General features: G+C 58.9%; 7 protein-coding genes across 7 annotated transcripts; 3 read left to right on the forward strand and 4 right to left on the reverse strand.

The window, feature by feature from the left end:
• Positions 1–493: 493 nt before the first annotated feature.
• Positions 494–2,132, forward strand: SPSK_09057 (uncharacterized protein; the record flags this gene model as incomplete). The annotated part of the gene is made up of 2 exons (XM_016735638.1): positions 494–802; positions 861–2,132. 2 exons carry the CDS (start codon positions 494–496, stop codon positions 2,130–2,132), a joined length of 1,581 nt encoding a protein of 526 aa, XP_016586989.1.
• A 742-nt stretch (positions 2,133–2,874) lies between these two features.
• Positions 2,875–3,957, forward strand: SPSK_09496 (uncharacterized protein; the record flags this gene model as incomplete). Its single annotated transcript, XM_016736068.1, has 1 exon — positions 2,875–3,957. One exon carries the CDS (start codon positions 2,875–2,877, stop codon positions 3,955–3,957), a length of 1,083 nt encoding a protein of 360 aa, XP_016586990.1.
• Positions 3,958–4,387: 430 nt separating this feature from the next.
• SPSK_08542 (uncharacterized protein) lies at positions 4,388–7,046 on the reverse strand (the record flags this gene model as incomplete). The annotated part of the gene is made up of 2 exons (XM_016735135.1): positions 4,388–6,196; positions 6,258–7,046. The coding sequence occupies 2 exons, from the start codon at positions 7,044–7,046 to the stop codon at positions 4,388–4,390; spliced, it is 2,598 nt and encodes an 865-aa protein (XP_016586991.1).
• Positions 7,047–9,558: 2,512 nt separating this feature from the next.
• SPSK_08483 (alpha-1,2-mannosidase family protein) lies at positions 9,559–12,420 on the reverse strand (the record flags this gene model as incomplete). The annotated part of the gene is made up of 1 exon (XM_016735079.1): positions 9,559–12,420. The coding sequence occupies one exon, from the start codon at positions 12,418–12,420 to the stop codon at positions 9,559–9,561; it is 2,862 nt and encodes a 953-aa protein (XP_016586992.1).
• A 1,895-nt stretch (positions 12,421–14,315) lies between these two features.
• On the reverse strand, positions 14,316–16,199 carry SPSK_08871 (uncharacterized protein; the record flags this gene model as incomplete). Its single annotated transcript, XM_016735457.1, has 2 exons — positions 14,316–15,739; positions 15,818–16,199. 2 exons carry the CDS (start codon positions 16,197–16,199, stop codon positions 14,316–14,318), a joined length of 1,806 nt encoding a protein of 601 aa, XP_016586993.1.
• A 1,649-nt stretch (positions 16,200–17,848) lies between these two features.
• On the forward strand, positions 17,849–18,565 carry SPSK_09773 (F-box domain protein; the record flags this gene model as incomplete). The annotated part of the gene is made up of 2 exons (XM_016736343.1): positions 17,849–18,255; positions 18,343–18,565. The coding sequence occupies 2 exons, from the start codon at positions 17,849–17,851 to the stop codon at positions 18,563–18,565; spliced, it is 630 nt and encodes a 209-aa protein (XP_016586994.1).
• A 335-nt stretch (positions 18,566–18,900) lies between these two features.
• Positions 18,901–21,498, reverse strand: SPSK_08561 (uncharacterized protein; the record flags this gene model as incomplete). Its single annotated transcript, XM_016735154.1, has 1 exon — positions 18,901–21,498. One exon carries the CDS (start codon positions 21,496–21,498, stop codon positions 18,901–18,903), a length of 2,598 nt encoding a protein of 865 aa, XP_016586995.1.
• Positions 21,499–21,714: the final 216 nt, after the last annotated feature.

Raw genomic sequence — 21,714 nt, forward strand, 5'->3', positions numbered from 1 at the left:
CCGTCGGCCAGGCTGCATTGCACTTATCCAGGAACCGAATAATGAACGACAAGGCAGCGATGCAAATCCCATGGGTCTTTTTGATTATTCGACTCTCATTCTCAATGGCCATGGCCATGAAACAACTGAATAGATGCCACGACGTTTTCTAACAAGTTCATACCGATTACGACGGCCAACTTGTGTCGACAATATTTTTTCGTTTTCAAATTATTTCCCCTTTTTCATATTGTTTTCTCAGCCAAGTCAATTCACCAACCCACAGAGCTGTTCCTCTGCCTGTTCTTTGTCCTAGATCGACATGTGGCTCACAAGGCTGCCACTAAGAAAGATGCCACTGCTTTGCAGCTGCCACAGCGCCTCTCGGAGATAATCAAGTCCGACGGTGGCTTACACCCGTATTTGCGGCGATGTTAAAACGTCAAACATCAGTCACCGACGTCTACCGGCGTTTCCCACGACACACACCAATTGACATATTCACACACCCACGATGGCCGGCTTCATGTTCGTCAATGGCCGGCAAAACGACCGGTCGACGCAGCGGCGGATGCGGCGACACGTTATGCAGGGAAAGAACGCCGGCAAGACCCTGCATCGACCATCGCGCCAGCTGAAGCCTGTACGGAGGGGAGACACGGCCAAACAAGAGGCGATTGCAAAGTCGACGTCGTCGTCACGCTCCAATTCTTCGCTCTTTAGCCTTACAGAATCATTGGACATCTTGAAACGGCTGCCGCCGGTCACGGCATTCTATGCGGCGATCGACAGCCCGGTGGCCATGACATCGTTTGCCTTGCAAGTGATTGATGCATGTGAGTTGTTCTGTCCTTCTTTCTTTTGTCTAGTATCCTCTATAGTGGCTGCTTCGCAACCCATCATTTCTTGGAGCATCGCTAACGCGCTGCTCGGGCCATGCTCGCTTAGACTTCAACGGCACCGTCGAACGCGTCTACGCACACAGCTTCGGCGTCACCTCCGCCTCGGCCAAGCCGCTCTGGTTCCAGTTCATCTTTGCCGACGAGACCGCGTACCACTGCACGCTGGCGCTCATGCAGGCCAGCAACGAGGTGGTCTTGGGATCGGCGACGGGCTGTGTGGTGGCCACCAGCAGCGGCGCCAGCGGCGACAGCGGCGACAGAAACGTCGCCACGTATGCGCACTACGTGGCCGAATCGCTAAGACAACTCAAGACGAGACTGGACGGCCCAGAGGCCCTGGCCAACTCGACTATCTTGCTCGTGCTCATGTTCATTTCGCAAGAGCAGATGCGGCACGCGTCACGGAACGCGCGCGTCCACTTGGCCGGTCTCGCGCAAATGGTGGCCCTGCGCGGCGGCCTGGCAGCGTTTGAGACGCGGCCCGCGGACCGGCCGCTGCTGCTCAAAATCTGCAAGATTGACATTGTCTACGCCCTGCAGTTTGGCGCGCCGCCGCTCTTTTACCGAGACGTTCTGGCGAGCGTGGTGGACCAGCTGGACCTTGGGGGCCGGTGCGTGCGGGCCGCCACAGACACCGCCGTCACGCACCACGCCAGTCTGGCCCTCCAGCAGCCCGACCTCTACGCCCTGCTGTGCGACGTCTTGGCCGTGTCCCTCTTATTTGAAAAGGAGCTGCCGCGGCGGCCCATTGACGTCTTTACCTTTGGCGACATCTTTTCGTCGCTGTGCTACCGGCTGTTGCGGATGGGACGCGAGACGTTTCGAGCGGATTCGACAGCCGATCTCTACCACCTGGGCATGACCATGTTTGTCATGTCCCTGTTTCTCCGGTTTGACCAGCGACGGCTGCTGGGCTACCGGCTGATTGGGAAGAGGTTTCGAGCGGTTGTGGAGGACGACCCAGGCGAGAACAGGAGAAGCGAGCGCAGCGAGGACCCCAACGACATAAAAAACGACGAAATTTGCTTTTGGGTGGTAATGATGGGCGGAATGTGGACACAAGGGGATTGGTCCAAGGGAGACTGCCCTGGGCGGACACAAAAGGCACGCAAGGTACGACAGTTGGCCGACCGGCTGGGAATCACGACCTGGGACGATGTACGGACTGTCCTGGATAAGTACCCGTGCTTGACAGTGCTTCACAGCCAACCAGGACGGGAGCTGTGGGAGGCGTCGAGGGAGGCAGTGTAATGCATGCGCAGTTCGGTACAGCTTGAGACCTACCCAGTACCTTTGTCAGGCCGACTAGTCTTTGACTCCACTTCCCCCATGCCGCTGACCTCTGGTCATGTCCACCAAAATATCTGATTCTGATTCCATCTGGAGCGGCTCCGTTTCTACCGTCTTTCGTTCATATCCCGTCCGTCGGCCTTGTGCTTATCTCCGGACACAGCTCTGGAGACCTCCTGACGACGGAATTGGTCTCCAATCTCCGGTGTAGCAAATATTACACCAGAAATACAAAAAACGAATCCTTACATCGACCGTTTTTGTTGGCGGTTGTGCATCGTCCCAAATAGGAAGCCGATCTCGTATTGGTCAGTTCAGGGTCTGGCTAGTCCTGATCGGGTATCAAGTCTCTTATTGGCCGGTGTCACAACATAAGCGGGTCATATTCTCTGGCATTTCTTACGCTTGCAAGAAGCAAACAGGTGCTAGTCCCAAAACGGCAATAAGTCTCTTATTGGCGACGACAACATCAACGCATCGACGACGACCGAACAGATACGATGCTAACGAACGTGGCCACGAGAGACGTATATAAGAAGGGGGCATGTACGATTTACGAAATTCTGTTGCTCTTTTGTCTCATTCGCAGCTCTTCTAGTCTTCCCTCTACTCGTCTTCAACTCACTTAGTTGTCCCATCTCCTCGTCAACATCCAACCACCACCACATCCACCACATAAACTCCCACCACTCCCTCCACCAACATGCCTACCACATACGCCGAGTTCGGTCCCAACACCGAGGCGACAGAGGTTGCCAAGGCCTTCAAGGACCGCGTCCGCGGCAAGACTGTCCTCGTCACAGGCGGCAGCATCAAGGGCATCGGCTACGCCACGGCCTACGCCATGGCGTCCCAGGCGCCTGCTCACCTGATTCTGGCCGGCCGCACGCCTGCGAAGCTTACCGAGTGCATCGACGCGCTCAAGGCCGCCTTCCCGGCCGTCGATGTCCGCCCCTTGCCGATCGACCTGTCGAGCCAGGCGTCCGTGCGCAAGGCGGCGGCCGACGTGCTGGGATGGGCCGACATCCCCACCATCGACTATGTCTTCAACACTGCCGGCGTCATGGGCCTGCCGCAGCGCACGCTGTCCGTCGACGGCATCGAGATGCAGATGGCCACCAACCACATTGGCCACTGGCTGCTGTCGTGCCTGCTGATGCCGAAGCTGATTGCGGCGGCCCGCGGCCAGCCCAAGGGCAGCGTCCGCATTGTCAACGTGTCGGCGGGCTCGGCCTATATCGGCGCCATGCGCTGGAGCGACATGAACTTTGACGTCGTCAACAAGCACCTGCCGGCCGCCGAGCAGCCCAACTACGCGTTCATGACGCGCTGGGGCTACACGGGGCTCGCGGACGTCGCGTACGCCGGCATCGACGGCTACAACCGCAGCAAGGTCGCCAACGTCCTGGCCGCCATCGGGACGACGCACGCGCTCTACGCGACGCACGGCATCCTGAGCGTCGCCGTCCACCCGGGCGTCATCCTGACCGAGCTCGGCCGCGCCTTTGAGCCGGTCGTGCGGGAGAGCGTCAACGCCATGGTGGCCGACGGCACCGTCACGTACAAAACCCTGGGCGCTGGCGCGTCCACGTCGCTCGTGGCGGCCCTCGACGACAAAGTGACAGTCGAGGCGCGCGGCGGCCCCCGAAACCGCGAAAACTACGGCGCCTTCATGGTCGACTGCCAGGTCAGCGACGGGGCCACCGACCTGGCCACGTCGAGCGCGGAGGCGGCGCGGCTGTGGGCCCTCTCGGAGGATCTGGTCAAGGAGAAGTTTTCCTGGTAGGCTGAGACAGACAGAAGAGACGTGTTGCGGAGATGTCGAGGCTCGCTCTTTGCGGCAGCAGCCAAGACATAGGCATCACATTGAACCATTAGAATACGCCGCCACGACTGTGCTTTAAGCAAGTTGTATCTTAACTACAGTCAGGTTTGAAGATCAGTTGTGGAAGAATTACGGCCCTGATGGGGCAGCCAAACAAACTACAGCCAGCTCGTGGAGCCGTGCGCGGCACAGACCATCCGGCAGAGTGTCCGTCGTGCACGTTGACATTGGTGTAGAAACAACGAAGTGTATGTTGAATCTTTGAATATTGTACTTGAATATCGTATTCATCCGTCGTACTACCAGGGTATCTCGCATGTAAATAATGAAATACACAAAACAAACTACCACGCTCGGTAAATGCACTTTTTGCCTCTTTGGCCCTTCGTATTCACTGCACAACAGGCGACATCACCAAAATCACCCACGCCACCGTCCCGTCGACGTCCTTGAGCGGCGTCCAGTGGCTCATCAGTCGCTGCAGCCGGGGAGGCGCAGAAACACCACCACCACGACGCTCGCCCGACCCGGTCCCGGGCCGCTCGTACGTGCCACTCCGCTTGCGCCGGCTTGACGGCGGCCACCGCCCGTCGGACACGCGGCTGCCGTCCCACGACGACATGCCCTCGTCATCCATGGAGTCCCGCTTCGACCGACCTCCGCTCAGCAGCAGACTGGACCGCCGCGACGCCGTGCTCGCGCCGGACTCGTCGCCGCCGCCGCCGCTCGCATTCGCCGGCGACGCGAGACCCGCGCCCAGTCCCGCCGACACAGCACCCGGCGCCATCACACCACTGGCGGGGATGCTCAGCTCCAGGCTGGCCGACTCGGAGGTCACCACCCGCTGGCGCACGTTCGCGCGGAACACGGGCGTGATCGACGGCGAGCCGGCCAGTTCGGAGAGCACGGCAAACACGTCGTGGTACATGACGGCTTCTTGAGCCGCCGGGCCCAGACCCAACAGGTCCAGCATGGGCAGCGACGAAAAGGCAACCTTGAGGCGGCTGACGGAGGCGGACGCGGAAGGGTGCAGGGCGGACGTGACGCCTGCACTGGAGCCGTAGCGGCTGTTGCGCCGAGACGATGACGACAGCGGTGGTGGCATGGGGTTGCTGTAGTCCGGACCGTGGCTGGAGCCGGGCACGAATTGCAGCACCATAAACCGTGCGTACATGGACGTCGTGTCGTCGAGAGAGGGTGTGGCGGGTGGTGAAAGGTTGATTTGCGGTGCTGCTGCCGTCGTCATCGGCGACTGAACCGGCGGCGTCGAACGAGAGACCACGTCACTACCAAGGTTGAAACGGGCCGCCGACTCGCCTCGTGATGATGGAGCCGCCGACGTGTCGGTCCGCTTCTTGCGCGAGAAGGGGTTGAAGAACGACTTGGACAATGGCTTTTCCGTCCTGTCCTGCTTGGAAAGCGGCGGGCGACCGGACGCGACGTGCGAGGCCGTAATCGTGCCCATTGGGCGGTTGACGTCGCGGTGGACCGGCATGGTCAGTCCGTGGCTGGGCGCGGGCTGAAGAGCAGCCGGCGCCGCAGCCGACAACGCACTGACAATATCCCCTCGCGTCTTGACGGCGTCCGTCACATCCACCAGTCCAGAAAGCACAAACCGCACGCGACCACTGGCTGTCTTCAGGGGGCAACCCGACACCAGACTCCAGAACGGCCGGTTGTCGCGGTGATTGCGTGTGAGCACCAAATCCTCACAAAAGGCATCCTCGTTGCTCACTTCAGGTCCACGGAAGAAGCGGCCCGTTCGTGGGATGTCCTCCGACCGGTTGTATCCCAATACTTTGGCGAAGCTGTCGGATGCGTACACGACCGGGTTGTCTGGGCGGTACGGGTCCGTCAAACAAAACGCCTGGCCCAGACCCTCGAAGCGGAAGGGCGTACTGGCCGCACCCGCCGACGAGGCGCCCAGCGAATTCTTCATGCGGAACATGAGCTGGCGCTTGACAAAGTCTGGGTACATGTTGCGCACAACGCGCTCCTGAATGTGTGCATTGACGTCGCCGAAGAGCATCTCAAGACCAGGCAGGATCGATTTGGACACGTGCTTGACGTCGGCGTTGAGCGATTTGGACAGCGGCTGCGGGAGGTTCAGGGGCTCGGTCGCCGTCATGCATGTGTACGTGGTCGAGATGTTGGCCATGAGGGCCGTGACGCTATGCAGCGCCTTGTTGTATTGCTCGACCTATTCAGTTAGCATCACACACACTTCTCCTCGGTTCTCGTGGCACCGTGTCTCTGCTCACCATCTCCAAAAAGTCGAGGTTCTCGGCGCCGCCAACAGAGCGTGTGTACTCCATCAGTCGCTGCCGCGCCACAGGGTCGTCGAGCACCGCACGGACCGTCTCCCACGAGAGAAGCTTCGGAGTTGTCGGTGTCCCTGCCACGGCGCCCGGTGCCCGGTTGCCGCCATCCCCCGTCTCCTCTCCGAATCGTCCGTCCGAGTCGAAGCGCTCGTCTGTCGGTGGCAGCCGTGTTGAACCGTCTGCATTGTAGTCCGTGTACCGCCGCAGCGCAGCACTGTTGGTGTGCAGTGCCAGGCCCGAGTTGCTGCGCAGCCGGTGGATCGACAGCGTCTCCTCTGCGCTGCTGGCAATGCTGCGCGTCCGTGCCTGCTCACCGTCTCGGTCGCGCCCTCGGTCGCCGCGGCTGTTCCGCTCGTAGCCACGCTCCGAGGTCGCACTCTGCACACTGCTCATCGACATGGTCGGCGACATGGGCCCGCTCGAACGCCGCCGCTCGTACAATGTCCCACTGATGTCGAGATGCACCAGTTCGTCTGGTTGTTTGGCCAAGGCGTAAGCATACGCATCGATGGGCGTCGACACGGCCGATCCTGACGAGGACGGTGCTTGGGCAGGTAGACTCCGGCGGCGCTCGCTCCGGTTGGACGCCGACTTGGTGCTCCGGGCACTGGGTGGCGGCGTGGGCAGAGCAACGGGCTGGCGCGCGTTTTGGTAATCAAGGACTGAGGACGGCTTGGCCAGGGCCGACGCCGGGCGCTGAATCGACAATTTTCTTGGCGAAGACGACATTGTTGCTGCTATGGAAAAGATACGGGGATGAAAAGGAGAGGCGAAGTTATCGGCCGACGTTGCCTGCAGGTGAACATCTGGCGAAGTGAGCACTACAGCATGGCCGGTGGGGAGTAGAAAACGTCAAAAAACAATAACGGGTAACGGTAGGATGTTCTGGTTGCGTGCGATGTGGAATAACGAGAGGAAACGACGCTGCAAAAATATCTGGTTACAAAGAAGAAAAGGGTCAGGAGAGGATGCTTTGAGTAAAGTAGGCACCAAGTGAGGTAAAATAACGGAGGAAGGAGAGGAGCGGGGACGTGAAGAAGGCACGATCGATAAGATGAGTTTCTGAAATAGGAAAGAAAGGGGAAAGTCTGTTGGGTCCCGGGAGGCAAGTGCTCCGCTACGACATACGGCGTCGGCCTTTTTAGCGCGGTGGTCAGTCTTGGGGATCTGCCACAAACTGGGGGCTCGGTACAAATAAAGCACAGGTTAGACGGTCGTTTTACCAAACATACTGTGTACATTGTAATGTTTCTCAAGACGCAAGATTTGAGACGGGTGGAGCGAGCATCTTTCTTCGAGGGCGTCAACATGCATGTAGGGACGTCGCTGCCATCAATGGGTAGGAACGCAAGACTCAAGGTCAAAAGTGGAAAGAACCATGCGTGTCCCCAATATTCTAGTAAGCATTTGGAATTGGAGGAAAGATACGAAATACAGGGAAGGGAGTAGCAGCGAAAGAGGGAAAGAGGGAAAGGACGGCTGCGTGCGCCAGGACATCCATGTTAGTTTCTTGGAAGGCAGGAACTACGGTGATCATTTGTGTTGCGGTGGTCGGGCCTTCCCTTTATTTAGTCCTCGTCGTATTTTCGGGAAAGGGCAACAGACAGCCGCGGGCACGGGAGATGATAGTGAAGTGGCAAGAGCGAAGCGCAAGGCAGACCAACGCATGCGGACGTAAAGGGAAAAGGTCGAGTCGGGTCAACGGAGAAAACGAGGAACTCGAGAGAATACCGATAACAACCTGCATCAGAGGGACACCGGCCTTGCAGATGCAGTGCATGGAACAATGGTCGAAGGACGGCAGAAGCCCGTCGACGCATGGCAGCATGGCAGCATGGCACACGCAGAAAAACGAACCAAAGACATCCCCCGCGCAGAAAGCGCAGGATGCAATGCCTGGGCAGCCAATGCATGTGTAGACACATAACGACAATGTTTGGTACTGCCTCCTTGCGCACAGTACTGGATCCTTTCTCCTAGCAACTCAGGCCCCTTTTGACGCGCAGATGTAGTGCCGTTTCCCGTTCTGCAACACGGTGCTGTTCTTTCCTCTTTGGGAAACTGACACCTTGAAAACAGCCAACCAGACGGCACAGCGCATCGCTTGAAGAGGGCCTTGACCCTCTCCAGCACCCCCACTCGACCCGCACCGCTCCTTCCCGGATGGCACATCAAGCAAAAAAGCGACAAAGAAATTCGACATTTGTCGAAGATCAAAATTGGCCGAGAAAAAGCAAAAATCAGTAAGAACGATCGGCCAAAAAACGCCCATAAATGAAAAAGGAAAGTTGCCGGAGGAGGTCGGCCAGCAACGCAATGCAATACAGTGTTCAAAGCAAAGCAGGTCGCGATATGCCGAGCTGAACGCCTATTGTAACATGGAGCATCCGCTAGCATGGATGGATACGAAAATTAAATTAGGGGATGCCTAATCGTTGCTTGCCCCGGGCGCCGAGTAAGGAAGACGCCGGTCGTTGCTTCCATTTAGTGAAGCACGAACGCTTTCCGAATCGACCGAATTGAAGAAGGAGCGCTGACACGGAGGGAAAGAGCGCATTTCACAATGTTCTAGGCACGTGCCGTTACCCCTTTTATCGTACCATGGGAAAAGATCGGCCACATCGTCTACCGCGTCTTTTTGTCGTTTTGTGATTCTGTACGGAGAGCAGACCTCTCAAAGTTCGTTCGGCTCATACAGCTCGAGGTCGCCGATTGAAAGGCAACGCTGTCGCTTGGGCCTTGGCTCTGCCAACATCCCTACCTCGCAAAATGCCAACGTGAAGAACGTCGAGGTCCAAGCGATGGCGAAATCAATATATTACCCAAGTCGAGTGCTACGGTGTGTGTTGCATGCTACGACAGTACATCGTACATCGTTTTTTTAGCCACACGAACACAAAGGGCCCAAACCGCAATGACGGGACCATGGTGCTGGAAATGAGACGCTACCGTCAAGACGCGCACAGAGCCAGCGGTGACTGCAACTGTGATATGGATCCCAGTGCCCAGGACGATCCGTGTGGCAGACCAGCGTGACCACCGGGAGCATGCCTAGAACGGTAAGTGAACAGACCCCATCATCCCACAGTGTGATGCAGATCGTCCCGGTCCAGCCGAAATGCGTCGCATAATGAGTGATCCTGCGTGTCTCCCACAACGTACGACAGATCAGATGACAGATGTGAATGTATATTGCTGATGGATGCTAGTTCCTATGGATATTGACGATCAAAACGAAACGTTACAGACCCCCTCTCTCAAAGTGTCCGCGGTACCTCGTCTCACGCCGCGTGCCGGCCGTCGTGTTCGCGTTCCCCGTGTGATATTCGCCGACACTCGGCGGCCGGTCGGCGGCGGCCCGTCCCCAAGTGGCACTCTCGTTGCGGCCCAGCGTCAGGACCAGCTCGTGGCCCTCGGTGAAGAAGGCGTGGTCCACCCAGTTCTTGGTGTACGGCGCGCCGTTGAGCGTGGCGCTCTGGATAAAGACGGCCTCGTACGTGGCATCAAAGTTGGTGCTGCGGATGACGGCTGTCTTGTTGGTGAGCGGGTGCGTGATGTGCACTGCCTCAAAGAAGGGCGGGATGATGAGGTACACGTTCTGGCCGGGGTTCGGGAAGAGGCCCATCATCGTAAAGGCCAGAAAGCTGCCCATGGCCCCGCTGTCGTCGTTGCCCGGCAGGCCGTCCGGCGTCGGCGAGAAGAACTGCGGCACGTACGTGTGCGCGCGCTTGGCCGACAGGCCCGGGCGGCCGGCGTAGTGGTACTGGAAGACGGTCAGGAACGCCGGCTCGTTGCCAATGTACACGATGCCGTGGTCGTGCAGGTAGTCGAGGCGGCGCACAAAGGCGTCGTCGCCGCCGTACAGCTGGATGAGCGTGGCCTGGTCGTGCGGCACAAAGAAGCCGTACTCCCAGAGGCTGCTCTCAAACGTCTCGGCGCCCGTGTTCTGCAGCGAGCACACGCTGGACTCGTCCGGGTTGCTGCAGTTCAGCGGGTTCTGGTAGGACCACGTGCCGTTGAGGTTGCGCGGCTGGAAGAAGCCCGTGAAGCCCGTGTCCGTGCCGTTCCACCACTGCGACGGCTGGTCTGCCTTGTACAGGTTCTGCCAGTTGCCGCTGCGGTCCAGGTACGTCGCCTCGTCGGCCGCCGACGTCGCCAGCCCGCCGTGGGCCATTTGCGCGATGCAGTAGTCGTTGTAGCTGTACTCGAGGGTGCGCGACACGCTGCGCGTCATGGTGCCAAAGCCCTTGTAGTCAAAGTCCTGCACGGGGATGTACCCCAGCGCCTTCCAGCTGTCGAGCCCGCCGCGGCCCTCACTGGACCAGTCGTACGGCTCGACCTCGGCGTCCTGGAGGACGGCCGCGTACGCGGCGTCCCAGTCGATGCCGCCCTGGATGCCCTTGGTGAAGGCGTCGGCGAGCACGTTGTCGGCGTTGGAGCCGCCCTGCGTGTAGCCCTTGCACAGCGACATGCGGCAGTCCGGCAGCCAGCCGACGTGGCGGTACGTGTCGACGAGCGAGCGGATCATGCGCGCCAGCGCGTCCGGGTCGATGATTGTGAGGAAGGGCATCTGCGAGCGGAACAGGTCCCAGATGCAGTAAAACGAATCAAAGTACGGTTCGCTGCTCGACCACAGCGGGTTCTCGCCCGTGTAGTCCTGCGGGTTGATCATGGTGCGGTAGATGCCGCTGTAAAAGTTGCGCAGCATGTCGTCCGGTGTCGTGAAAGCGACGGCCGCCGGCCGGGAGCTATTGCCAGCGGACGTCGCGTTGGCAAAGATGGACGTGCCATTGGGCGGCGTCAGTGGCAGGGGCCGAAAGGTCGGGCGCGCCGTGCCCGTGCTGGTCGTCGACGTCGGCGGCGGCCGCTTGGGCGGCGGCACGCTCGATTCGTTGGCGTGGGTCTGGTTCTGCACGGCGAGAGCGCCTGTGAAGTTGCCGACGACGATGCGGATCGGACGGAGCTTGGCCCGCCAGGCGTCGGTCGCGGCCTGCGCCACGCTCTCGAAATCAAACGAGGGGATCTCGGTCTCGGCATGCTGGCACGCCTGCTCAACACTGATGAAGCTGGTGGCCACGCGCGCCGTGATGGGGTTCGCAGCCGATGTGAACCGCACAAAGGCACCGCCGGGCAGCGGGTAGCCGTTAATCGATCGCGAGATGGTCAGATTGTGCACGGCCGTGCTGGCCCGGCTGTTGGCATAGATGCCACTGTCCAGAATCGTCGCGCCGTCAAAGTCTGTGCAAAAATACAGCACAAAATTGCCGCTTCCAAAGCTCGGCAGGAATCGCGCGCTGCCCGTGATGCGCCCCGTCGCTGGATCGACCTGGATCGTGGCATTGTCCTGGCGCGAGTCCGCCAGGTCGGACAGGTCCTGGAGGATGAGCGGCTGGACGGGCCCCGTGTAGCTCGTCGTCTTGGTGGCATTTGTCTTGTCGAGGTACGTGCCCGTCACCGTGCCGTTGTCTGGGAACGTGAACCGGAAGAGCGCCGTGTGGTGCGCCACCGTCATATTCACATAAATGCCCGTGTCCAAGCCGATCCCGAAGAGGCCTGGGCGCGCCGTCACGCTCGCGTTGCGGAAATGCCCATACGTCGCCCGTCCCTTTTTGGGGTACACACAGCCGTCGACGGCGCCGTCGTCAGCGCACGCCGTGTACGCAAACAGCGGGAAGTTGCCGAGCGACGGGCTACCGCCCGTGCCCGAGTCGTGCATCATGCTGAAGCCCGTGACGGGGCTGCCGTCCAGCGTGAACCCGCCCTGGTTGGACCCGCTGTTGGTGTCGGCAACGGCCTTGGCCATGCCGTACGGCAACGACGCGCCCGGGAAGACGTTGCCGCCATTGGAGGCGCCAATCAGCGGGTCGACCCAGGCGAGCGGGTCGAATGTGGTGCTGTTGGTGCTGTTGGAGCCGCGGGCGGCGGCAAAGTGCGGTGGTCTTGGTCGTCTCAGCAGCGAGGGTGCGATTTTGTGGAATTCTGTCGCCGATGACGCAGCCGTGGATGATGCGGAGGCCAAAGAAGGACAGGGTGCAACGGCCACGAGAGTCAAGGCGAGCAGAAGCCAGTCGCTGCTGGACGTCCTGCGACGAGAGCTGGCCATGGTGCGGACGGTTTGTGGGAAGCTGTAGAGCCGGTTGCGTTTTTGAGCTGTACTGGTGATGGTCCTATGATGGTACTGTGATGGTACTGGTGATGTATGGAAAGATTTCCCGAGGTCTTTCGGTCCTGGAGCCTGGCCAGAAGGTCGTCACTGGCGGCGGGTAATGGACTAATTAAACCGCGGCACCGATAGGATGAATGGGATGCAGACGGGTTCGAGGAGTGGTTTTGCAGCCATGGATATATATAAATAGAGAGAGGAGAAAGAGACGCCAGCAGGCGTTGGTGAAAGAGGCGTGCGTTTCGCGAGCATATGCAGGTTGTTTGAGTGCTTTATGGCTCGCTGCTGCAGCCGCATCTGCTGTGCCTATTGTAGAAGAACCGTTGTCGGTCGAGTCGATGCGTCGTGAAAGGCGAAACAAGACCAGTCATGCGGCCGGAGGAACAGCAAAAAACGTTGGAAGAGCGCCGTAACTAAATGAAAGGGATCAGATGGTGTTGAGAGTGCTGGCCCTGTGAGTGATGTCGTCCAGTGTATTGTAGGGACCTCGGATACAACGACGTCGAAGATTGGACGCAAATGAGATTTGGGGCAAATTGAGAGAGTGACGCCGTTTCTCTATGAAAAAAAAAAAATGCAGTCATTGCAACTGCCTTTGGATGTGTGGTGACCTCTTAAAACACGCGACTCTCGTCGGCCTCCCTTTGACACGAAAACAGAAGGTGCGATGCATCCATGCATTGGCGGCAGTATTCTTTAATTTGCAGCCACTCAGTTACTTAGACACGGAATATCAGAAACCAGGAACAGACGATCTGCTCATTATTTGTCGCGTCGTTTGTCCTTTCCACAAAGGGAGTTGTCTCCAGTTAGATTGTGATGATCGGCGTCTGTTTATGGTGGCATCCCTCTATCCCTGTCAACGCCGCCCTGTGTTCAGAAGACAACAGCATCACGGTCAACTATGTGCTCATATTGTGGGAATTCAACCCGTATGTGAGAAGCAGCGAGGCAGCTTGAAAAATTGAGGTTGGTAGTATTTATTATGTCCTGGGTAGGTGCGTGGCATAATCGCAAATTAAACGGCCGGTGATGTTATCGTTTTTTTCATTTTTCATTTTTTTTTTAAAATTTTTTTAAATTTTTTCTTTTGTTTTCTTTTTCTTCTGTCTGTCTTTTCTTTCTTTTTTCTATTTTTTTTTTTTAAGAAAAAGAAAGAAAAGAGAACAATTTATAGGTAAAACACATTCCTCTTATTTCAGATATTATATTAAACGCTGAAGAAAAACGACACAAAATACCTCCCGCGACGAACTATTTCATATAAAGACACATTCATATACAGACACATCGAGGCTCTCTTTATTAGGCACCTATATAAAGATCACGACAGAGGGAGTGCTGTCTGATTTTCAACGTTGTCAGCCTTCAAAGCACTATCTTGTGGCCGATTTAGCCGGAGGTCTAAACGTGACGACACGAAGGAGGCGGGGAAGACAATACCGCCGGCACGTACGGATAGTAAATAGATTTACCGGGATATACATGTACAGAGACAGTGCCGCATTCTAAAGAGCTCTTTGATCGAGTGACCTCGCCCATTGTGGCAGGTCCAAAAAGCAAGACAGACGATACCCCCTAGGAGTAATGAGTGAGAGAGTAAAACGGGTAACATGGCAGTAATGCGTATGGTATCAAAATACAGAATCGTCAAGGAGAACGAAGAAGCCGAACTGTCACTCCTATTGCCCAAAACACCACTTTTGTCTCTCATAAGCATCATGGGCCATAAAGGGAACAAAAGAAAAACATATGCAAAATAGAGATCCACAGTCATAGCCAAAGTTCGTGTCGAGCGTAGAAATTCCCCAGCACAATATTCATAAAAAGCCCGCTCAGTTGTCCTGCCCCCGTGCTGCGGCGATCTTGGCCCGGGCCTTCTGTACGCGCTCCTCATCCATCGTCTGCCGCCACTCGCAGTCGTCGACAAACTCGCAGTAGCCGCACTTGAGCGCGGCCTCTTCAATGTCGACGCCAACGGGCGCCCGCGCCCCGCGCCACCATGCCAGGTAGTTGGCCAGGTAGCGGTCCAACACATTCTCGTCGACAGGGATGACGTTGGTACCGATGCAACGGCCGCCGTCGTCGCCGTCCCGTGGCCGCTGACGGTACTCCACAGCCACAACGTCGCCAACCGAGGCGGCGCCGTGCGGGAACGTCAGTGCGACTTCGTGCTGGAGGATGCGCACAAAGTCGTGCAGCGTGTTGCTGCTTTCCGCGTCGTCGGCGGCGGCGTCCTCCGTCAGCTCCACAAACAGGGGGTCGGCGTACATTTCCGCCAGAAAGTCGTCCGAAAACAAGTCGTGCTGGTCGACGTTGTAACGCTGAAAGACGACCTCGAAGCGGAAGTTGCCGCTGGCGAGGTCGCACAAGAAGCGGTGGTACAGATACAGTTGAATTTTGGATGGGCGTGCCGCAGCGCCAGTGGGTAGACGGGTCGACTCGCGGGTCTTGACGTCGGTAATGTAGACTTTGCGAAGTGGTGACGATGGCGGCTCTTTTTCCTTTCTGGGGCTGGATTTCGCCTGCTCTTGTGACAATGGGTCCAATGGAGACGACGGAAAGTAGTCGGTAATGTGTGCCGCTGAAGATTCGATGGAAGTCGCCGTGGCAGCCGATTTGGAGCGACGCGTTCGTCTGGTCGGCGTTCCATTGTCCTGTCCGTTTTGCCGCGGTGGCTGTTCCGCCGGATCCGGGTTTTCGTAGCTCAGCGCGTCAATTACGCCATTGACCACTTCCTGCTGGCTCTGGCCGTCGACCGGAGGAGGGCTCACGTCGACCAAGCCCCAAATGTCCAGCTCGCGCGTCAGCCCCGTCTCGCGCAGCGTCCGCAGGCCGTGGACCATGTTCCAGATCTTGACACCCAAAACGTCTTGCGGCTTCTTGACGGTTATGGGCACCGTCGTGTGCACCTCGTCCTCGAGCTTCTGGTGCACCTTGGAGCCCGCGCGCATCGCTGGCGTGCGCGTACGACGGCCGCCCGGCAGCCGCGTCAGCGTGTATTCGTACTGCAACTCGCACCAGGCGCCGGCGGTGAGGTCGCTGACAGACAAAGGCTTTTTGGGATAGGTGCGGAACTGGGCGAGCGGTGATGCAATGCTGGCGGAGGCCAAGTTGGCGGGTATGCCTGTGGGCACGGCTGCCGGCCTTGGCGGCAGCGGGCCTGTCTCGTCTGTGTTTCCTCTATTCATTGCAATCCCAACAACAGCCTCGTCCCCATCGGCCATTTCACCGTCGAGGTCGGCCACGACTTGGCTCACTAAACGCTGTTGTTAGAGTCAGAAACGGCCTTTCCCCCTTTTTTGCGACCACAAACAAACTTCTCGCATTCACTTACAATCCGGGTATTCGACGTCGAGGCCGACACGGGCCGCGTCCAAGACAGCAGCCGCGCTTGGATCGTCGTCGTCGGCGACTGGGTCGTGGTGAGGCGCAGCAGTGGCACCCACCGCCTCCGCCGCCAGAGGGCCGAGTGGCTGCGAAGCGGTTGCATTGTGTTGTGCTGGCGTGTCGGCGACGACCGGCACGAAGAGTCGGGCGCGTGGAGAGGAAGAGGCGAGTGCGATGTCCGTCTGCGCCGCTGTCGCGTTTAAGAGTTTGTGCACGTCTTCTTCCAGCGACAGGTCCCAGCCGTAGTCGCTTTCGCTTTCGCTGTCAATGTCAACGTCGACGGTGTCGCCAACCTTCTTGCCGTTGCTGTCGTTACCAGCCACAGGCATGGTGGAAATTGGCAGTCATTGCTGTGGAATTGGCCAAGTAGAGAACGAGGGAAAGATTATGGAAAAACACGACGCGGTCCGACGTCATGGTGGTCAAGCCATCGCCAAAGTCTGGCCGTTGGGTTGCGCCTGCCCAATGACAGCCCGGCGATTGTTAGTCGCCTGCCACAGGCAGCAATGACCGTAGCGTAGGGCCCAAAACGGCAAGACCTTTTCGACGCGGACGTCACAGGAACTCACGTGAGGCCATCTAGAGACCGCTGAGCACGTTGATTCCTCTCCCAGTTGCTGCCGTGTCATCACTCCTTTTGCATGCATTAGACGGATTGGCCCGTGCAAGTGTACCAGACCCAAAGTGGCCGTGACCCTAACACGCCACAATGGCTGTTTTTGCCAGGCCCAACGTAGCTTACGACAGGACTTTCCATTTCCGTCAAATACCTCTTGTGTCGTCTAGCGTGCCTTCCCCCAACCTTTCTTCTCGTATTCTGGCTCTTTCCGCGACAGGTGACTCGTCGGCCAGGCCAATCGTAGCTCCTTCCGTATCTGTCGCATGGTACATCGCCATCTTGCTGTCCTCCTTTTTCCTCCACAGTCCTCTTTCATCCTTTTTCTTCCTTTCTTCCACCTCTCCAGCCCTGTATCAGCCTAGACATCCAATCGACCTTGTCCACAGCCTCCACTTTTAGCGGCAGTACCCTTGTTGTTGGCCTCCAAGGCTGCCCGCAATTACCTCCATCCAACTCCTATTGTCTTCGATTTAGAGTGTTCTTTGGCACGACGACATTACACAAAAGATTACAATAAAGACATACCCTGACAGCCTGACGGGTGGTCCTGGCGCTTGGAAAGAAGCCTTGCAGGCCCGAACAAGAATACGGTATTTCGTATGCGGGTGCCTATTAATACCCTGTTAAAGTGGACCATCTCCAGCTTGGTCCCCGCAGGCCTACCAAACAGCGCATGATCCCCAGTCCTCAAGACAGAACCAAAGACATCCCAAGCGCCACAAAATACAGCTTGAGGTGACAGCCGGGCGAGACACAGCCTCGACAGCCTTCGTCGCGGTGGTCCTATTGTGGTTGTGCCGGTGCCTTGTTCCTGAATTTAGGGTGCCGTTGGGCCTGACCGGCGCCGCTTTGGGTGCTGCTGGCATTACTCAACCACCATCGTCCCACACTCCACAGTTCTAGATACCTCGCATTCCTCCATGTCCCTCCTCGTGTCTCTGCTCTTCCCACCCCTTGTTTCATCTACTGCAGCCGGAAGTGGCCTGCACGCTGTCATTCGGCGGCGAAATCCAGGACGTCCAGAAGAGCGTTGGACGTTATCCTGCAGCCTTCTGCTCAGCTCGAATACTGCATCAGTTTTGCTTGTCCTCTTTATTTCCTCCTCTTATTTAGTGTCTGCCTCGTCCTTGTCAATTTCGTTTCTCAATATCTTCCCCATCTTCCCACTATCCCGACCCCGTCACTGGCTTTTATTGATCTGTCCTTTGGTAAGGCAGCCGCGAAACCGATTCGACAAGACATAAATACGGCAGGTTTGGCCGGAAACGACTTGACGTACAAATTGATCAACATCAATAACCTGCCACATCACATATCTTCCTGCTTGTCATACACCGACAATATATACACTTCTTCGCCATGGTGCTTCGGTGGCTGCCAAATTTCCGGTCCCCGGTTCAGGCTCAGGCTGCTGGGTCTCAAGCATCAGCAATTGCGTCATCCAAACTGCTTACGTCTGGTTCAAATAAGACCGTCGCCGGTCTTGACCCGAATGCCGACGACGACACCATCACCATCTCGCCCCGGCCGCCCCGCTCCCTCATGAGCCTGCCACCGGAGCTCCACATCCAGATCGCCAAGCAGCTCATCTACCCAGATGCCCTGTCGCTCAAGCACTCCTCCCGCTACTTTTACAACTTTGTCGACACCGGCATCGAGCTCAAGATTAGCTGGCTCATGTCCCGCCGTCTCCTGCACCTCGACTGCCCCAACGACACCCGCTGTGATCTCGGCAGCGATCTCCGTTTCTGCCGCGGCAGTGTTCCGTAAGTTTGGCCCTCGCTTCGCTCGCTTCTTCCCTTTCGCCCGCTGCTTCTCCGCACTGTCTGGTTGTTTCCTGCTGACAACAATAGACTCCTTATGAAGCGCCGTCGTGAGCACATAGAGTGCGAGAGCCGTCCCGACCTCGGCTGCCTCATTTACAATACCAAAACCTGTGTCCACCGCCGCCCGCCGCGTCTATTGCGCCGCTGGTTCCGCCGGCGCCTCACTGTCGAGATGTGGTGGATTGTTCTTGCCCTCATACCACTCGCACTCTCTTGGCTCTGGTTTGCCGAACTTTTGTTCTTTTTATGAGAAGTTTACGCTTTTTTGTGGCTGTATTATGTACAGTCTCTATATGACTGCGCATTTTTGTTTGGATACTGTACTATATATTATGCGGCCTTCTGCAACTTTTACGACATTACGACAACACGATTTACACGTCGGGCGCTGCCCGCGGACATGTATTTGTCCTCTTTTAATATTTAATACGGTTTACTTTACTTTTATATTGGGATCTCGTTTGAGAAAGGTGTTTCTGTTTTCTGTACATTTGTCCTTCTGCTATGCCCCTCACATGACAATAGGAACTTGAACGAGATTAGTTTTATACATACTTTTCGTACACATTTCCCCTCTTCCCCTTCCTATCGCAAGTTTTCGACCAACCGCAGAAGCTTGACAAACTCTCTTCTCGCCCGCTTCTTTTGATCTCGTGTCATTTCCGACCGAACATCCGGCAAGTTCCGCGCAATCGCCTCGGCGCCCGGGTCCGCCACCTTGATGCATTGTGTTAGTGCATTGTACACAGCCGCCTTGGGCTGCACCGGCACCTGCTCGCGCATCATCTCGTGGAAGCATCTGCGCACGGCGTCGACGCACAAGGCCTTGTGGCCGGTCTCGGCCATGCGCCTGAATACGTAGACGTACAGCGCCGGCGACCGCGGCAGGCCGTGCTGCGGCGGCATGCGCCAGAGCGCCCAGAACCGGGCCCAGTCCTCGGCGTCCGCGTACGCGCCGAGCAGGGTGATGATCTGGGCGTCCTCGAGGCACGGCAGCTCGGCCTGGTGCAGCAGGGCCTCGAGCGTGGTCTGGAGGTCGTCGGCGGCCTGCGCGGCGGCGCTGACACCCACGGCCTGGTGGTCGGCGTCCCGTGCGTCGGTCGCGTCGGCTACGTCGAGCCCCCGCGGCACGTCGTTGACGGCCTGGAAGCGGCGGTTGCCGTCGCGGTCGAGGTGTGCCGGCGGCGCGGCGACGGGGCGCCGGGCCTGCTCCAGCTTCTCCGCAAAGACCGCATGGGCGGTGGTGCGGGCGCGGGCGACGCCGTTGTGCCGCGCGAGGGCCGCAATCATGGCCACAATCACGTCCCGCGCAATCGTTTCTTGCCCGCGCTCGTACATGGTGTTGAGCAGGCCCAGGGCTGTCTCCTTTCGCAGATCCAGCAGCGCCGCCGCGCGGGCTGTCTCTTCTGCGGACGGCACCGCGCCCACGCTCACAGCCACGCTCGGCTCGCGGGTCTCGTCCGCCTGCGGCGTGAACAGCGCCTGCAGCAGCTGTGCGCACAGCGCGCGGTCGACGGGCAGGCCGCCCTGCTGCATCTCGCGGATTAACTCGACTAGGCCCGCCAGGTCGTAGCCGCCGTGGCGCAGAATCAGCGCGCGGGCGTGCACGTGCGCCCGCAGCGCCCAGGTCTCGGCGGGCGGCACGTCGCGCATGCAGACCGCGCTGGCGGTGATGAAGTCGGACGTGGGCCGGCCGCGGCCGTGTGGTTGCACGGCGCCCAGCGCGTGGACAGCCTCCGGCTGGCCGAGGCTGTCGAGGTAGCGAATCAGCTGCTTCTGCAGCTGCGCCTTGCCGGCGGCGTCCTGCGCCAGCCGTGCCCCCAGCTTGGCGACGTCGCTCGCGCCGATCCAGGGCTGCGTCAGGCGGGACACGATGTCCGCATCGGGGCTGGTCTGGCCGGCGTGCTCGCGCTCCAGGTTGGCCCGCCGGCGTGCCGATGTCGAGAAGTAGCGGTGCTGCCCGCCAAAGGAACTCGAGGGCGCGCCCGAGGACGGTGCGGCTGCCGATTGCACAGTCGACTGCACAGGGGCATCCTCGAAACCGGTGTCTGCTTCTGCTTCGCTCTCTGCCCCGTCGTTGGTGTCGGTCTCTTTCCCACTGCGCGCCTTGGCCGCCTCCGCCGCGGCAAGCGTGTATTCCGGCAGCGCCTCGCCCGCTGCGACCCGGGCCTTGACACTGCGCACCAGCGTCCGCGACCACAGCGCTTCGAGGTCGAGCTGCTTCCGCTTGGCGTCCGTAAACATCTGCACCACGACTGTCGTGCCGGGGGACCGCAGCGCCCCAAAGCCGCTCGTGCGGCCCGCGGCGTCCAGCGTACTGCCCTCGTCCGCCGACCGGCCCAGCGTGCCCGCATGCAGACACACCCACTGCGTGCTGATGCCGTCGTCGACCACCTGCGCGGCGTCCTCGCCCCGGGACGCCGCGTCCAGCTGGGCCATGCCACTAGTGCCACTGGTGCCCAGCAGCTTGGCCCGTCGCGCCTTGCGCCGCAGCTTGATCTTGAGCTCGTTGCGGCCCAGCAGGCCGTCCGCCGTGGCGTGGACGCCGTGCTTGCGCAGCCAGCGCACCAGGCGGTCGGCGCTGACGTGCAGGTGGCGCTCGCTGCGGGCGCTGCCAAACAGCATGAGAAGGTCTGGGCCGAGGGCGGCGGGCGGGTCGAGGGCGCGCAGGTCGAGCAGGGCCAGGTCGTCGAGGCCGAGATCGTCGGCGACAAAGAAGAGCAGGGGCGTCAGCAGGGCCGGCGAATGGGGCGGGATGTCGGGCAGGGGCACATCGTGCGGCGCGAGGGTGGCGTGTTTGGGGACATCGACCCTGAGGTACCACGGGATGTTGTCGGACGGCGTGGACGAGGGTGTCGAGGGGGTCGAGGGAGTCGAGGGGGTCCCTTTCGTCTCGTCAGACAGAGAAGTCTGTGTCGCGCCTTCGACATCGTCGTCGTCCTTGTTTCGTGCGGGGCGCGAGACAGACAGCCACCGCGCTTGTGACAGCTGTGCTGGCCGTGCCGGCTGTGCCGACTGGCCAGGCTGTCGCACCAATGCTGTCTGTGGCCGTGATGGTCGCGTGTGCGAAGATGCTTCGAGTGCAGATCGACAAGTTGCCCGTGCCGGTGCAATTTGCAGAATACGCTGCAGCTGTGCTCGGCATGCGGCGCTGCCTGTGGCCCTCGCTGTCGGCTGCAACATCGCGGGTCTGTGCAATGGCATGCAATTGGTGCTGTTGGGGAGGCTTCTTGCAATCCAGCACCTTGAAAAGCACAACTTAGCTTTTGCCTACCACATTTTCCGCGGCTAGCAGATGCATTTATGCATTTAATGTTCGAATAAATTTAATTCGTCCTGTGGCCTCGTTGGCGGGCCGGGGCCTCGCATGCCCCACACAGCGGGCCAACTGCCACAACC

The sequence above is a fragment of the Sporothrix schenckii genome (genome assembly GCF_000961545.1).
Source record: "Sporothrix schenckii 1099-18 chromosome Unknown Cont44, whole genome shotgun sequence".
Lineage (NCBI taxonomy): Eukaryota > Fungi > Ascomycota > Sordariomycetes > Ophiostomatales > Ophiostomataceae > Sporothrix > Sporothrix schenckii.